Genomic DNA, 17,889 nt, shown 5'->3' with positions numbered 1-17,889 from the left:
GAAAACAGAGATCTGACTTTCAGATATTTGGGAAGCAATGTGGTTGAAAATGTGACAGGTTTGTGTTAAAGTACCGAGTGTTAAAATACCGAAAATATATCATTTCAGAAATAAATTTCCCAGGAGATTATTACGTTCACGTAGTACCACAGAGTCTACTTCTGCTGCATTATCTGTTGGAAAACCAAGAAAATAATTTTCGGAAGGCAGTTTAAAAACAAGATGTAGATTAGTACAGTCATTGGTGAAGGAGAGATGAAAAGAAGAATTGCTTCTTGCAAGTCAACTCTCATTGAATGCAGGGATGCAGCATCCGTAATAAAAGAAGAGAAACCACTCCGAAAAGGGCTACAAAATATAAAAAAGCCTATTTTTCACCATGTTTGCCGCCAATATCATATATCCCTGAAGTACTGTAATTTTGTTAGAATATAAACTCACTGAACAGCAATACATTAATATCTGAATATCTGTTAGGCTTATATAGAAGTCAAGTTATTTACTTCGTCTACATGTATGCTCTATAAAGGAATCGTTTCTTTTACACAAACGTAATGACTTTGTATACAGAACAAATATGCTACTTGTAACTGTTGTGTAAAGCTTCATGAAAATCGGTTAGATAGGAGAAAAGTTGTTAATCTTGTCTAAATACACCCCATATAAATGGGTGGTTTCTTTCACACATGTAATGACTGTCTGTATGCAAAACAAATATGTTACCTGTAAATACTGTATAAAGTTTCAAGAAAATCTCTTACATAGGAGAAAAGTTGACAATTTGATCTAAATTCACCCCCTATAATTGGATGGTTTCTTTTACACAAATGTAATGAGAGTTTCTATACAAAACAAATATAACTAATGTGTAAAATGTGATGAAAGTATATTAGATAGGATAAAAGTTGATAATTTTGTCTAAATCCACCCTCTACATTGGGGTAGTTTCTTTTACACAAACACAATGAGACTTTGTATACAAAATAAATATGCTACCTGTAACTGCTGTACAGTTTCATTAAAATCTGTTAAATAGGAGAGAAGTTATTAATTTCGTCCCACTACATTTGCGTTTTGGACCAATATGCACAGTGTGAACACGAAATTCACCAAAAGAGACTGTTGTTTTTCCATAGAATTATTGTGCTAGAAGTATTCGGTAAATTTCAGCACCACCGGTTCATTCCACAGTGATGAACTTGATAATTTGCTTCGCAGCAGCATTCGAGATGCAGATATTTTCTATGTTCCTGCTATTTTTGGCGAAAGCTTAATCGGGTAAGAGGAACGTATAGACTAAACCCACTTAAAATTTTTGTTTTAATCATATGGAGGACTAAGGTCCAGATCAAATTTGAACGACGTACATATTATGTACAGCTGTCAAAAAAAAAAAAAAAAAAAAAAAAAAAAAAAAAAGTGGCCGCACTCGTGAACAGCGAATATTTTCAAAGTCCACTTCGGGTCGCGGCGATGTTACACGATGCACTCAGTTCCGTAACTATGAAAGTGTTCCATATCTGCGCCTCGTAGACCAGCGGTAGAGTGCTTGCTTAATGATTCAAAGGTTGTGGGTTCGGGCCTTCTTCAAGTTTTCATTTTATTTTTTAATCGTTCTTTAGCGATGTAAATGCTATTCAAATTATCATTTATATTCAGTTATCGTTCTTTATGGATATCACGTTATTTATATTTTGTTATCGTTCTTTAGAGATATGAATAAAATTCAAGTCATCATTTGTATTCTGTTATCGTTTTATAACGATATGAATAATAATAATTATTATTGTATCTCCAATGGTGGTTAGCCCTATTTTACATATCTATGTTAGGGCTATAGTTTCATACACAAAAAAGATAAGCATAAAGAGAAATGGAATTAAATTAGCTTACGCGATGTAAACAAAACATAAACAATCCGTAAATTAGGCATTGCGATTGCAAAACAAATATCAGGTTTCAATTTGAAATATACAAAGACTGTACCATACATCATAAATTAATACACAATAGTCACACAAACACAATCAAACTATAATTACGACATTGCGACGACATCAAGCATCCCATAACTGACTCACATACATAACAAATCAAGCATCCGTTACAAAACACAAACTTCAACATAGTAACCACACTTTTAAAAGTTACAAATTTGGCTCCAAGAAGAATAAATAGGACACTGTTACTAATTACTATTCTTCTACAATTTCTTAAATACATCTGTAATAAATCTGTAAAATTCCGATATGAATAATATTCAGGTTTTTTTTTATTCTGTTATCGTTCTTTAGCGATATAACTAATATTCAAGCTATCATTTATATTCTGTTTTCCTTCACTAGCATTATAAAATAATATTCAAGTTATTTATATTGTTATTGTTCTTTCGCAATATAAATAATCTGTATTTTATGTAGGCCTAAGTAATTATTATAACACAAATAACCATCTTTCTTTGTAAAATAGATTATTTTATTTAGATAATTAAATACGTATTATATAATACCTTATATTAATTGAACAAACCGATATTTATAATTTATATTCTGTTATCGTTTTTTCGTGATACTGTATAAATAATATTCAAGTTATTTATATTGTAATCGTTCTTTAGCGATATAAATATCATAAATTTAATATTAGGTTTGGAAAAATCCAGTTGCATAATAGTGGTATTAGTTTTTCTCTTTGTATTATTACATTATACTATCTTGAACCACAATAAAATGAAAAGGAGTAACGAGGAATTGAACCTGAGACGTTGACATCTAAATTCCGACGTTCGTCCGCTGAGCTACGAGGACAAAAGTGTGGAAACATTTTCGGAAAAATTGGCCCAATCACACTCTAAGATTTTCTGATGATTCGCAGAAGCTAGTCCAGGATACGGTTGACAAAGGCTAATTGAGATTTCCCGGTCTCTGATCGGGTCAAACATCCTGATAGAATTAATATTTAACCCTTGCCGTGACTTTCGGAGAAGTCCGGAGGGCCCAATTAGTCAAATCCACTCTCCTCATCTCCACGCTTGGGCCCCCTGGAATTTAATAAGATGAGAAAGAGATAGTGGTGTGCGGAAAGCAACGGGATGTTACCGCATTTAGGCCTATCCTTCCCAAGAAAAACTGCAAACATGATCAAAGGAAGCTTTTAATAGAAGAAGAAGGATCTTTTGCGGACCCCTGGAAAAAGAACTAAGGAAGAGACTAGTGAAGTGCTTTATATGGAGTGTGGCATTGCATGGGGAAGGAACATGGACATTACGACGAAATGAAGAGAAACGAATTGAAGCATTTGAAATGTGGATGTGGAGAAGAACGGTGCGTGTGAAGTGGACAGTCAGAATAGAAACAAAATTGTGTTTGAAAAAGTGAGTGAAGAAAGAATGACGCTGAAACTGATTAGAAAGATAAAAGGGAATTGGTTGGGTCTCTGGATGAAAAGAATAATAGACGACATTAGGATATGTGGATCATATGCGGAGACTAAGAGGAAGGCAGAAAATAGGAAAGATTGGAGATTTCTGGGTTTGCAATGAAAGACCTGCCCATGAACAGAACACTTATGTATGTATGTTCAGAATGCCTGGAATATCATGTCTAAGAACAGTCGCTATTTGCAAAGACTAGTCGATTCCATGCCCACTCGACTGCAAGATGATCGAGATAAGAGGATGATAGACTAAATATTGAATTGTGGCTTTTTGTTTTGTTTTTTTGAACGCTTAATTATTTGAAAGTTTTAAGACCGACGTCAGTAAATTTGTTTTGTTTATGCCACGAAAGATATTTTTATTGAGAATAAAATCTTTTTTCTTTCCATTTGCAGCCACAATATCATAATGATAAAGTCATGGCATAATATATTAATGAACCTGATGTTAATTACTAAAATAATCGTAAAAGAGAAAGGAGCCATTATGTATAGTTTGTCTCTCTCAAAAACAGAACAAAAAAGAACGTAAAAAGCACGTGGTTGTAGTCGAACGCAGGGCCTCACGAATAAGAGGCCTGAACGCTACCATTACGCTATCGAATAACACACAGAATACTTCCATTATAACTGTAGATATCAGGCAACGAGGTCCAATAACATGTAACATCGCCTGTCTCCGAATTGTAGCGAAGATACCCGAAGGGAACTTTGTTTCAGGAGAGCGGCCACTTTTTCTTTTGACAACTGTACATAGGCACATAAATACATACATAAAGGAGGCATGCACACATGCAAACACGGCAGTAGAAATGCAGTGGGAATCTGTTTTTAATTAATTTTATTGCCAATACAGGTCTTTGCAAACAGTCTTAAGACTTTTGGATCTGATCTACAACTTGTAAATGTGTCTGTACGATGGATTAAAAGTGATAGTGAGAGACAAAGAGTTTTTGGAAATAAATAAGTCCTTTTGTCTTCTTTACTTTGTGGTAAATTAATTCAAATCGTTAGTATATTATTTTTATCGTCGCAGTGCAGTGTCACTGTGGTGACTCCTAGGGCTTGTTACGTATTTTAAATCTGTGATACGTCATTCTAAATATACGAGAGTGTTTACATGGAGGTCTTCTATATCTACATTTAAACTTCATGTACACTGTGACTTATCTTGAAAGCCATATTGAGCCTGTCAGTACATTAAAATGTTTGGCAGCACAATGACACTGTGTTTCCGTCTCTAAACGAATTAAGCCTACACTAAGAGTTTGGGATAAATACATCTCATTTGTGTAAACATCTTGAAAGCACTGAAGCAATTTTGGTTTATACAAACTGTTGTTTATTGAAGTGTTTGTTACTGATGTGTGAAATGTAAACACAGGAAAATATTCAAATAGTTTCCAATAACTCCATTCTAGTATAGTAGCTGAAGTGCATAAACCTCTTGTGATAAATTTTTTGAGTTTTGAACAGTATGTTGAGATTTACTATTTGCGTCATAGCTATTCAGAGGCGAAAGAAGCTTCAGAGATATATACAATTTATGACGTTAAGTGAAAGTAAAGCTTAGCCAGAAATACTGATCTTAGGTTGATTTCACACAAAACGAGGCATCGACAGTAATGCAAGCATATGCCTTGGAATAAAAGAATAACTAAACCATTAACTATGGTGCAGTTCGTTATGCTTGGCCATTTAAAACAACTGAACAAAATAAATTCGCTTCAGAAGTGGGAATAATTAGTCTGACACGATAAAACGTGATCGATACAACTACGGTGAATTGAATTTTCAGAGTAATAATAAAAAAAAATTAGTCATTAAAAACAATTCCATAATTCTGAATCCATACAAATTGTGATAATTATGTAATATGTTATTAATAACCGGTATATATATATATATATATATATATATATATATATATATACTGTTTGAGACAGAACACGCCCACTTTTATGCTGATAAGTAAACACGGCAGACCCAGTGGCGGACAGTAGAAAAGGAGCTAGTCTTTGCGTATTACCTCTTCAAAGCTGTCTCAAACACTAACTAAGCTTGGAGCGCATGTGATCTGTTTACAGTTTCCTGCCATTTCTGGGCATGAGTGTACCTAGAGTCTCAACGAACGTTGACGTAATGCACGTCTGCTGACCAACGCGTAAGATAGCGGCGGCCACGGGTAGATCCTCCGCGCTACTGTTGCTGTTTACCTCCGCGTACACTTGGTACAAACAATTGTGTCATGGATGCATTAGCAGTATGATCTGTGTAATTATCTTGCTGAAAATAGGCAGTGAAACGTTTCTCATGATGTTCGTTCATCGCACATCATTAGATTTCACTTTTGTAATAATTATGTTAGAAAATGTTAAAAACGGGAAAATTTGATCTCAGATCGATTTTTCTTTCCGATGGAGCTTGGTTTCATCTGAATGGCCATGTTGTATCACATAATAAGAGATATTTGTCAGCAGAAAAGCCAATAATCGTGAATAGGATTCCACTGAACGATGAAGAAACGGGAGTGTAGTTGCCGTTAATTCCAAGATAATTATTGTACCTTTTTTTTATATACAGTCAACAGTGCGAAATATATATGTTGCATTTTAAAATCTTTGTGTGATGAATTAACATATGGAAACGTTTCACGGCGTATTTTTAGCAGGATAACGCCATAGTTCATACTGTTATGTATCCATGGCTAATTGCGACAAGCGTTTGCAGATGGAAACAGGACAGTAGCGTGGGGTTCTTACCGCTGCCCTGATCGGCTGACCTACAGTGGTCTACATCAACGTTTCCTGAGACTCTCTTTATATAGTACTGTTTATAATATGTATTGTCTTAGCGTAGTGTATGGAATATATTTAACGCATCTATATGATAAATGAAATGACCATAAGGTCGTTTAGGGACATCTCGACACGCTAAGGAATGAGACTAATTTATGCAAATTTGATTCCATTTTTTCCCTAATGTGTATGAACACGTTTTCCGTACATTTCACATATCTGGTGCCAATGTGATCATTTTATATCACTGAATTAAAAAAAAATACTAAAGTGATGCGCAAGTGTCGACTTCCTCCATTATGGAGAGATTTTGATATAGTGTTACAAACATATGAATTACTTCAAAATCTAACATTACAACATAGCCTTTCCTCCTGAAATTACAACATAGTCTTTCCTCCTGAAATATAAATATTTTGTAATACTCTTACTCGCATTAGTCACGTGTGAACTTTTCATTGGTGCCATTTTCCACACATGACTCGTGAAACCATTTTTGGCATTCTGAGCTTACTGAACCTAGTTTTCTAGCATTGTCGTCGTAGTAATACTCACTAGACGCGGCACAATAATTTTTTGGATTGTCCAGATTGATTGATGAACTGGCTCTTCTACCCTTACTCCCCAAGCATTAGATGTTTCCTTTTGTGGGAATGCCTAACTTATTTTTGCTGTTTAGTCTCCTTCAGCTGTCTTCTGAAGTTTTCAGACGTTTTTACGTCTGACTCTTGGGGCTTTCTTCCTCTTGCCACCAGATCAAGGTGTTAGTAGTGTAACTGGCGACAGTTCTTCAAAGGAACTACGAGCAGTTGAAGAATTAGGCAATCCTAAATGTCCTTGTGCTGTGATGTTCTTGAGGGAGTGCTAATGTCTTCTTCAACGCAAATTTCACATCCATTTTCGGCTTGAACTAGATCGTCAAGATTGATGGGGAAGATCCCACACTTTCGAAACCCACTATTGTTGCCAGTTGTTGCTCCCTTGTCCCAAGCAAATTTCAGGCCACCAAAATTTTCTTTCGTGATTCCCTTCCCTGGATGTCGAACGAAATTTTTGGCGGCCTCATTATAAAAATGTTTGAGACTCTTGAAGTACCACATCCAGAGACTGACATTTGTGTGTCCTGTGTGTAGGTAGGCATAGCATCTCTGTACGCTACTGTGAGGCTTTGTAGAGCACATCTGAATCCTTGAAATGTAATACTGTCCGTTTTAAAAGGTAGAAGAACTTTGCCTTGTGATTCGTAGTGACGGAACAAAGAGAAAACATCAGTTGTCATATATCCTGAATCAGACATAACAGCTTATCCATTGGACATTCCTTTGCCTAACACCTTTCATTATGACAAATGATAACATAACCTGACCAACAGCACTTGAGCAAACCATAACGGTTACTGCAGAACCCTTTTCTCCCGCGGTGAGATGATACACATCCTCTTTTCTTCAGCATTTAATACTATTCCCGGTTTGAGTATCAATTGGAGACCGGATTCATCCGCATTCAAAGCATTGCTAGGCTCTTCCCACAAGTTTAATTCATCCTATACAGTTCTGATGTTTTTTGTAAATCTTTTCAACCTCTTCCCTTTTGGGGCCTCTTGCGCGGGCATATGACATACCCTGATCTTTCCGTAAACTTAAATTTGGATGCCTCTCTCGAAACAAATACACTCAATTATATCCGGCCATTGATTTTCAGCCTAATCCTTTCAGCGAACTTAAATGCCAATTCTTTTCCATCATTAATAATTGTTCCTATAGCGTTTAGGGTCAAGTAGAAGGATATGCCAAGCTAATTTATTTTCCATGTTTGTATCGAGAGTTGTGCCTTTTCCAATTTGTCCGATACCAATTAAAATAAAAATATAAAGTTTAATTTTAAGATTGGTTCAGTGGAAGATGAGTAATTTCATGCTTGCATGCAAACGGGCAGAGAATAGCAGATAGACGAACAAAGTGGCACTAAAAAGCTCTGTGAAAGCATTGCGAACTCTCCTAAGAGCATACACACCAAAATTTTGATAGACACCCCAAGATCGTCTAAGAAGCACCATAGGAGAAATAAGGAAAATCGACACATGTCGAGATCTTACCAATACACAGTATCGAAATCTCTCCTAAATATACCTTCATTCAAAAGATGGCAGCACATCCGAAGTAAAGATAATAATTGAGGATTATCACTTTGGCACCTTTACGAACCTCTATAACGTGGATACAATAATTTATGCATCTACTAACATCACGGACATCTAGCCAAAGTAAAGATGGTAGCTATTTTGATGGTTGAGAAGTGGTCTCGTATCTGGACTTTTGCAGGTCAATCAAAAAACTTCTTTAAAATTAATTTCTTTCAATATATACAGACTTTTTGTATAATATGTTTCTGCTTTGCAAGATCCTCTACTCGACGACAAAATATTACTTAACCGTTTTGGAACATAATAATAATAATAACAACACAGTTATTATAAATAATAATGTAGTTAAACTAATTGGTCAATTTTTGTGCAGATACGAGGTATCACTTCTTAGCCATCGATATTTCATGAAGGGAAAGAAAAGTGTAATTTACATTTATTGTGTTTATTGCCTTCTGTAAAAGTAAAACACAAATTGAAACCTCGAGATTCACTTACATCAAAATTAAAAACATAGCCAACACAGATCTCGTGTATTAAGGACTTTTTCCACTAGGAGCAGTGCTCGAACTTTACCGGAGATAACCAACAGGAGTCTGTCTGGGTCTGTCTCGTAAACGGTTGGCTTCAATTTGTTCCGTCATGTAGGCTGTAACAGTCTACATATATTGGCGCCCGAGCAATTGACTGCGAACTAGAAGGTTCCAGGTTCAATCCCGGTTAGTGGCGGGACTTTTCTCATTACCAGAATTTCCAGAACAGCTCCAGGGTCCACACAGCCTCCTGTGAAATTGAGTATCGGATCTTTCCCGGGGATAAAGACATTCAAAGTATAGTGCCAACCACACCACCTAAATCTAGTGCCGATGTTATGAAGACATCTCCTTGCACTTTCATGCCTTAATAGCGTCCAAAGAGAATGTATCTTATTTATACATATACCATAATTATTGAATCTCCGGGTTCCTTAAAAGCCATAAGTAAGTAAGTACCATAATTCTTTATTAAGTTGTGGAACTTCTGCCTGGAGAATTTATGGATTTTAAGAAGACCTAGCTTTGTATTCAATTTTTTATTTCTTTTTTTGTTCTTTTACGACACTTTTTCAACTGCTATGGTTATATAGCGTCTGAATGAAATGAAGGTGATAATGCCAGCGAAATGAGTCCAGGGTCCAACGCCGAAAGTTACCCAGCATTTGCTTTTATTGGGTTGACGAAAAATTCCGGAAAAAAACCTGAACCAAGTAACTTGCCTCAACCTGGATTTGAACCCGGGCCCGCTCGTTTCATGTTCAGGCTCGCTAACCATTACTTGTATTAAATATTTAGAATAAAATTAATGAAACTCTCTAGCATCTAGCCTATGCAGCTATCATCGCGCTTGTGATGAACAGAGTAGATGGACATACCGCGTCCTTACTGATGACAGAAATTTTCAGTAACACCGGAAATTGAATCTGGGTCGTGTCGAGGGTATTAATGACTATACTCGATACGGTATTTTTCCAGTAGAGACCGATTATTTATTCCTGACAGTTCAGCGACGCGAAAGAGGGGAAGTAATAAGAGTAGTGGGGAATGTTCCGGAATAGAGATAAAGGCGAGCAGTCGGTAAAGGAATGCAGTATAGCTTACTGTACTGGAAACAACGCTTTACCGCATGCGTGACATCCGATCGCTCTGACTGCATGTGACATACTAACCTGAACATCCCTTGGCGTAACTTAATGGACTCGCCTGACTCAGGCACACATTGCCGGCGACTGTCAGGACTAAATAATCGTACTGTACTTTGTATATGGAGCGAGTAAGTACATTACTAACGGTAAATAACTCAGAATCTTGCTGTACTTGCCTGTCTGACCCTCCGCTAGTTCGATACAAATGGTGCGACGTCGTAGACGCGGTACCGTGGTGATGGTGCTCTTTAGACGCCGCGAACCTTCCACCCAGACGCCGGAATTGGTCCGACTCCGGATGCTCCGCCGCGAATCGCGCCTTCTTGCGTAGGAGCTGAACCGTTAGCACGTATGTGACGACCATGATGACCATGGGCACGTAAAAGGCGACCAGCGACCCGAACACGAAGAAGGCGCGATTGTTGATGACGCAGATATCAGGCTCTGGCATGATGTTTCGCGGGTTGTGAATCCCTGAAAACAAATAATAAATAATTTCAGCGTTATTTGTCTTGTGAAGTACTGCGGCAGCGATTACTGCAGAGGTATTTTGGTGACGGACACAAAAAAAAAAAACATATATATATATATATATATATATATATATTGACATTGTTTACTTTCATTGCAGCAAAAGAAGTCGATTTTGAGGCACAGTATTTTTTAGTGTTATTGTTACCTTACAAACACATAAGAGGAACGAATAAAAAAAAATGTTTTGTTACTTGTTTGTTGCCGTGGCAACGTAACACTCAGCTTTGAAGTTTATTTTATTTTATTTTATTTTTTTTTTTGTCATTACAAGTAAAGTTACGTTCTGAAAAAAAAAATGTCATTTGTAATCATAAGAAAATTGACATTGCTAATTTTTCAAACACAATAATTTGGTTGTATGATTGAGGCGTTTCGTGAAGTTCGCGTTGGAGTTTTTGACCGTGTCATACAGACACCCTACATTTTCATGCTACGTACCTATCAACTCAATCTTCAAAGGAAATATGTACAGAAAGAAAACATTTCATGGAAAGATTTATTGAACAGATACAGCAACTGTTGAACTGTTTTTCAACATATCCCCCACCGGAATTGAGACATTTGTCATACCGCGGGATCAACAGAGAGGCGCAGACGGCTGGTTCCGATGCTAGACAACACACTTCTACGCCACAGGGATACAAATTTGATCCCACCGTATGACAAAAGTCTCAATTCTGGTGGGGAATATGTTGAAAAATAGTTCAATAACTACTGTATCTGTTGCAATAAATATTTCCATGAAATTGTTTTCTTTCTGTAAACGGCCCAGGGAAATTTACTTTCTGGACAATCCTCGTACTTTTTCGTGACTTCCTTGATGTTGGATTCAATAGGTACGTAGTTCTGAAATGGGGGATGTTGCTGCATCTGTGGCACAGTGTAAAATTACAAAAATTGCGGACTACTGTTTTTTGTGCCATTTTTTTATACCATGCCTCAGTTTCAATTTGAATGCAGTGATTTTAAATGCCATCTAGTTTTGTTACCAAATGAAGAAAAGGCTTAAATGTGAATTGAAGTTGGTTATGGGTGACATTCATAATTAATGTTGCAGTACCAATAGGATGACGATAAGATTTGATGATACCTGTACGATTGCAATGATAGTAGAGGCGTTGTGCTCTGAGGACTCACCCAACACTGTAATGGAGCTAGAGACAAGCATTGACAGCAGCCACACAAGAGCTATTTTGAAGCCTACGAGTCTCTTCGTGGAGTAGGCATGCCGGGTCTTGAGAGGGTTGCGGATCCCAAGGTAACGACCGAGACTAATAAAACACATGTGCATGATGCTCGCGGAGCATGCCAGTACGTCGCACGTCACGTACACATTACACCACACCATTCCGAAGGGCCAGTAACCTGTGCAAGCAATAATTAAAACATAATAATTGAAGGGTTCAGAACCATAGTGGGCCAAGCGCCATTTACTAAAACCATAGAAAACAAGGGTTAAAATGAAGTTATTACCATAATTCAATGGAAACATATTATAGCAAGTAATATAAAGTATAAACATTAAAACTAAATGATACGTCAATCTTCATTAAATTATGGTATTCACTTAACTTTAACCATTGCTTTCTCCATTTTTAATAAATGGCGCTTGGCCCACTATGACTTTGAACCCCTCAATTTCACAATTTTATTATTCAAACTAGCCGTACCCGTGCGCTCCGCTGCACCTGTTAGAAATAAATATAAAGTAATTACGTAATTAAAATAGGACGTTTGATCCAGGGAACATTCGTGTTTGTTAGAAGGATAAATCGTTTAATATGTTACTTAATTGAAATTGTATTTAAATAATTAAATTGCGATCATTTTGGTCCAGAGACCACTCATTTGGTGCAATGACAATTCCTTTAACATGTTTCTTATTTGTTATTACACGCAACTATAGTTTAATGAAGATTGACATATCATTTATTTTTATTTTGTATACTTTATATTACTTGCTATATGGTTCCATTGAATTATAATAATAACTTAATTTTAACCCTTGTTTTCTACGTCTTCAGTAAATGGCGCTTGGCCCACAATGGTTCTGAAACCTTCAAATAACTTAAATAGTGATACAGCATAAACAGTGATATGTAATATATTTCTTTCTTTCGAAAATGTAAGAATTCACGATCTCCTATGTACCATTGCCATGGAATGAATAAATGTGTTTTTTCTTCCTACTCAAAAATTTTATATTTTGCACATGGGAATTACTGCAGGAACAACAACGCTACAATCTGAGGCGGCGGTGAAAACGTATTGTATTATTATTTTAAAAGTCTATCAGACCTACCAAATTTTGCATAGAATAAAACTTATCGGAAATCATTTTTAAAGAAACTTTTGTTATGTAACATTTTTCACAAAAAAAAATAATAAGCGAGATATTTTGATTTAATTCAGGCCCCGTTAAATGAAGTATTTTGAATGCCATATAGCCTAAAATCTAAATTACAACGAACTTAACTTATATTTCAATTTTCATCGAAATCCGTTCAGCCATTATCGCGTGAAAAGGTAACAAACAGACAGACAGACATACAAACAAAAATTTCAAAAAAGCGATTTTCGGTCTCAGGATGAATAATTATACATGTTAACACCAATTATTTTTGGAAAAGGGAAAATTACCAGAAAATTTTCGGCTACATATTTATTATATTATATTATATTATATTATATTATATTATATTATATTATATTATATTATATTATATTATATTATATTATATTATATTATATAAAAAGTGCGTTGATAACGGATGTACTCCGATAAGAAAGTTTTTAATTTGTTGTGGGGGCTCTTGAATCTCAGAAGCAACAACCTTTACAACAGCGCAACATAATCTGCTTGGCTCATTACCCAATTTTTTTTTTTTGCATTGCATTTATTGCATATATAGTCTATTTTATGTATTTTAACACGATTCAATTGAGCATAGTTAAAATTTGAATTATAAAATAATGGATTGCTAAGCTAACGTACTATTACTGCATACTAAATCAATACACTCTCGTTGTTCATTAATTCTCTGAGATTAAAATGAGTTTGTACATAAATATTATTTTAAGAAATACAGAAAACGAATGTACAAAAAAGCCTATCAAATTTTCTGTGCATAGGAATAGTTTAATAGCTTTCGATTGTTGCTGTCCAAGGCCCCTTTTTCGATTGTTGTTGCCCAAAGCTCCTTATAGACGAAGTCATTTGTTATTTCATTGCACCGTCTTAGATGGCGTTATTTTAATTTTAAAACTCATTTATCTCATTAAAAATCAGTCCTATCAAAATTTTGTAAAGAATAAAACTTGTCGGATATCATTTTTAAAGAAACTTTTGTTATGTGACATTTTTCATAAAAATCAATAATAAGCGAGATATTTCGATTTATTTAATTCAGGGCCCCTTATAATCCCCCTTTTAAATAAAGTATTTTGAATGCCATATAGCCTAAAATCTAAGTTACAACGAACTTAATTTATATTCCAATTTTCATATAAATCGGTTCAGCCATTATCGCGTGAAAAGGTAACAAACATACAGACAGACATACAAACAAAAATTTCAAAAATGCGATTTTCGGTTTCAGGGTGGTTAATTATATATGTTAGGACCAATTATTTTTGAAAAATCGAAAATTACCAGAAAAATTTCGGCTATAGATTTATTATTAGTATAGATATCGAGGAATATTTATATATGAAAGTAATAGAAATGTGAACTCGATTCAGCCTAAATGTTTTGCATCAATGGGAGCGAGGTTCTATTTCCATCGTGTATTCTGACATTTGTAGCAGACAGAAATATGAGGAAATTATTTACGTTTGCATTCTTGTACCGCTATTTCTCTATTACTGTTGTAGCATTCTCCCATCTCCGAATAGCCTCGGTAGTTGTAAACGAAATAGAATTGCAGCTGCTTATCCTCTCTTTATTTTAAAAGGGGTTGAGTAAACAATTCCAGCCGTTTTATGGCACTGGAGATTTCTAAGGATCGTTTTTATGCTCATGCAGTTTGTGTAAGCCAGCTTGTGCGAACAATTTTGTGGCAATAAACTACGGCTGTGGAGTCGGAAGCAACTTTGAACTCGGAGTCTGTAAAAATATACTTATTCAGTCTACGACTATTATAGTCTGTAATAGGCTTCAGTATTTTAAGAAGTGTTGCTTTTAATATTTTCGCTACTCTGTGATCTACCGGTGATCTCATGCTTAGGACGATTCAGTGGCGCATTCATTCAAGTTGTGTGGGAATAAAATAATTTACAGTTCATTTTGAAGAAGTTTTTCAGATAAGCCTTTGAAATACAATAAATAAATTTAATGTTGTTCCGTCAATGACCATACCGCTCTCGTTCAACAAACACGTAAATATACTGTCTCGCAAACTCTTTAAAAAACTAACTTCCCAGCATAACACTCTACATCACTTCTAGACTGAGTACAACCTCCTATAACACAAAGTATTACCACAGTCTAGTATATACAGTCACGAAGCTCAATACGTAGTAAATGTGTATCCATAGATAGTTGCTAACCACTAGGATCGCTAATATCGCCTCATTACAGACAATGTGAAATAGTACCGGCACAGTCAATTTGTTCCTAGCACCCTCACAACTCAAGCTTCGTGACTGTATACACTACACTGTGGTATTACTTTGAAAATCTTCTGGTGTCATATTGTCACACAACACCCCTTCTAGATTGAAGACTGAAGTCAAATAAGTTTCTAATACGTTGATAATATCCAATCCTACGCTACTAATTCCAATATAGAAAGAATACGTCTATAATAGAAAACATTTGACGCGTTATTCCTATTATTAACATTGTTTTTTTCAACAAACGTATGAACGCCTGAATTATAACTTTAATTTTAACACAAATTTAATACCTGTGAGTCGACATAAACTTATATTATAATATTGGGCTCATATACCTACTCAATACACTCACAATAAATTTCGTATGACACAGCAGTCAAATCTGAATTCTAAACAAGTTTTAACATGATATTATTCCCAAAAAAATTTAATTTAGTTTTAAATAATGAAGACTTGTAATTTTATATGAGTGTATATTTATTTTAAGTTTTTAACTTATTGATATCAATGGCCTATAAAAACACGGGTTATTATATTATGAATGTAAAATATGGTATCTGATGATGTCGCATATATAAGCGACGAAAACGTTAATACCAACAATTAAATATGTAGTACAAAGGTTTTATACCTTATGTATAACATGTTAAGTCATTGACGGAACAACATTAAATTTATTTATTGTCTAATAATTTAGTTTTCTGTTTTCAAGAATCGATTTTTGCTGTACCCCGTCATTGCACATATACATTAGCTTATAGCCCTGATTACGTATAACAGATTAATCAGCCTAATGCACTTTCAAGACTACAACTTTTATCAGTTTCACTATGCTTCCACCTAATATACATCTTTCAGTATTCTTACAATACTCATTTAATCAGATTAAATCTCGATCGTTTCGTGGTCTTCGTTCTGACCTAGCATCAGTTTGCGTCAATTAGTATGAGTATCGCCATGGTTTAATAACATTCTCTTTCCTTCTATTTTTATCTCTTGGTATGGTAGGTCGGACAAACCAACCATTCTTTGGTAATTCATAAGCTTATTGTGCTATACTCAGTTTCAATGTGAGCAAGAATAAATTTACCAACACATTTTGTTTGCAGTCCTGTAATATTTAGAGGCAGACAGGGTTCTTTTATGTACATTTGTCAAAAGAAATGTGGCCGCTCTCCAGAAGCGAAGTTCTCTTCGGGTATCTTCGCTACAATTCGGAGACAGGCGATGTTACATGTTTATTTTTTTTTATTTTATTGGGTTATTTTACGACGCTGCATCAACATCTAGGTTAATTAGCGTCTGAATGATATGAAGGTGATAATGCCGGTGAAATGAGTCCGGGGTCCAGCACCGAAAGTTACGCAGCATTTGCTCGTATTGGGTTGAGGGAAAACCCCGGAAAAAACCTCAACCAGGTAACTTGCCCCGACCGGGATTCGAACCCGGGCCATCTGGTTTCGCAGCCAGACGCGCTGACCGTTACTCCACAGGTGTGGACATGTTACATGTTGTACCACGTTGCCTGATATCTACAGTTATAATTTAAGTACTCTTTGTGTTACTTAATAGCGTAATGGTAGCATTCCCGCCTCTTATGCGTGAGGTCCTGCGTTCGAATACAATCTAGTGCTTTTTTATGTCCTTTTTTGTTTTGTTTTTAAGACAGAGATACAAAATATACATAATTGCTCCTTTCTCTTTTATGATTATTTTAGTAATTAACATCAGGTTCATGAATGTATTATGCCATGACTTTATCATTATTTATTATGATATTATGGCTCCAAATGAAAAGAAAAAAAGATTTTATTCTCATCAAAAATCTGTTTCGTGACATATACAAAACAAACTTACTGGCGTCTGGCTTAGAACATTAAAAAAATTAATCATTCAAAAAAAAAAAACAAAAAAAAAAACAAAAAGCCACGATTCAATATATTTAGTTTATCTTCCCCACATCTCGATCACATCTTGCAGTCGAGTGGGCATGGAATCGACTAGAGTCTTTTCAAATAGCGACTGTTCTCAGCCACGACATTCCAAGCAATCTGGACAAACATAAATGTTCTGCCCATGGGCAGGTCTTTCAATGCAAACCCAACATTCTCCAATCTTTCCTATTTTCTGCCTTCCTCTTAGTCTCCGCACATAATCCACATATCTTAATGTCGTCTATTGTTTGATATCTTCTTCTGCCCCGAACTCCTCCCGTTCACCATTCCTTCCAATGCATCCCTCTGTAGGCAGTTTCTTCTCAACCAATGACCCAACCAATTCCTTTTTCTCTTTCTAATCAGTTTCACCATCATTCTTTCTTCATCCACTTTTTCCAACACAACTTCATTTATTATTCTGTCTATTCACTTCACACGTTCCATTTTTCTCCACATCCACATTTCAAATGCTTCTATTCGTTTCTCTTCATTTCATCGTAATGGCCACGTTTTTTCCCCATACAGTGCCACACTCGACACAAAACACTTCACTAGTCTCTTCCTTAGTTCTTTTTCCAGAGGTCCGCAGAAGTTGCTCCTTTTCCTGTTAAAAGCTTCCTTTGCTCATCTTTGCAGTTTTTCTTGGGAAGGATAAATGCGCTAACTTCCCATTGCTTTCCGCACACCACTGTCTCTTTCGAATCTTAATAGAGCCCAGGAGCCCAAGTGTGTCGGTGAGAGAGT

The 17,889-nt window shown here is 35.6% G+C and overlaps 2 protein-coding genes across 3 annotated transcripts in view; one reads left to right on the top strand and one right to left on the bottom strand.

Annotated features, from left to right (window-relative positions):
- LOC138713592 (26S proteasome non-ATPase regulatory subunit 1-like) overlaps positions 1-17,889 on the top strand; it is a 222,741-nt gene that overhangs the window by 981 nt on the left and 203,871 nt on the right. The gene's annotated exons all lie outside the window — the stretch shown is intronic.
- 5-HT2A (5-hydroxytryptamine receptor 2A) overlaps positions 1-17,889 on the bottom strand; it is a 148,253-nt gene that overhangs the window by 20,180 nt on the left and 110,184 nt on the right. For both annotated transcript variants that reach the window (XM_069845777.1, XM_069845778.1), the window contains 2 exons: positions 11,729-11,956; positions 10,234-10,531 (listed from right to left, as the gene is read on the bottom strand). In XM_069845777.1, coding sequence (XP_069701878.1) covers positions 10,234-10,531; positions 11,729-11,956 — 526 coding nt within the window. The remainder of the gene's footprint in view (positions 1-10,233; positions 10,532-11,728; positions 11,957-17,889) is intronic.

Source organism: Periplaneta americana, chromosome 14 (genome assembly GCF_040183065.1).
Source record: "Periplaneta americana isolate PAMFEO1 chromosome 14, P.americana_PAMFEO1_priV1, whole genome shotgun sequence".
Lineage (NCBI taxonomy): Eukaryota > Metazoa > Arthropoda > Insecta > Blattodea > Blattidae > Periplaneta > Periplaneta americana.
The sequence above is the reverse complement of the archived record's forward strand: the minus strand, read 5'-3'. Positions and strand labels throughout refer to the sequence as shown.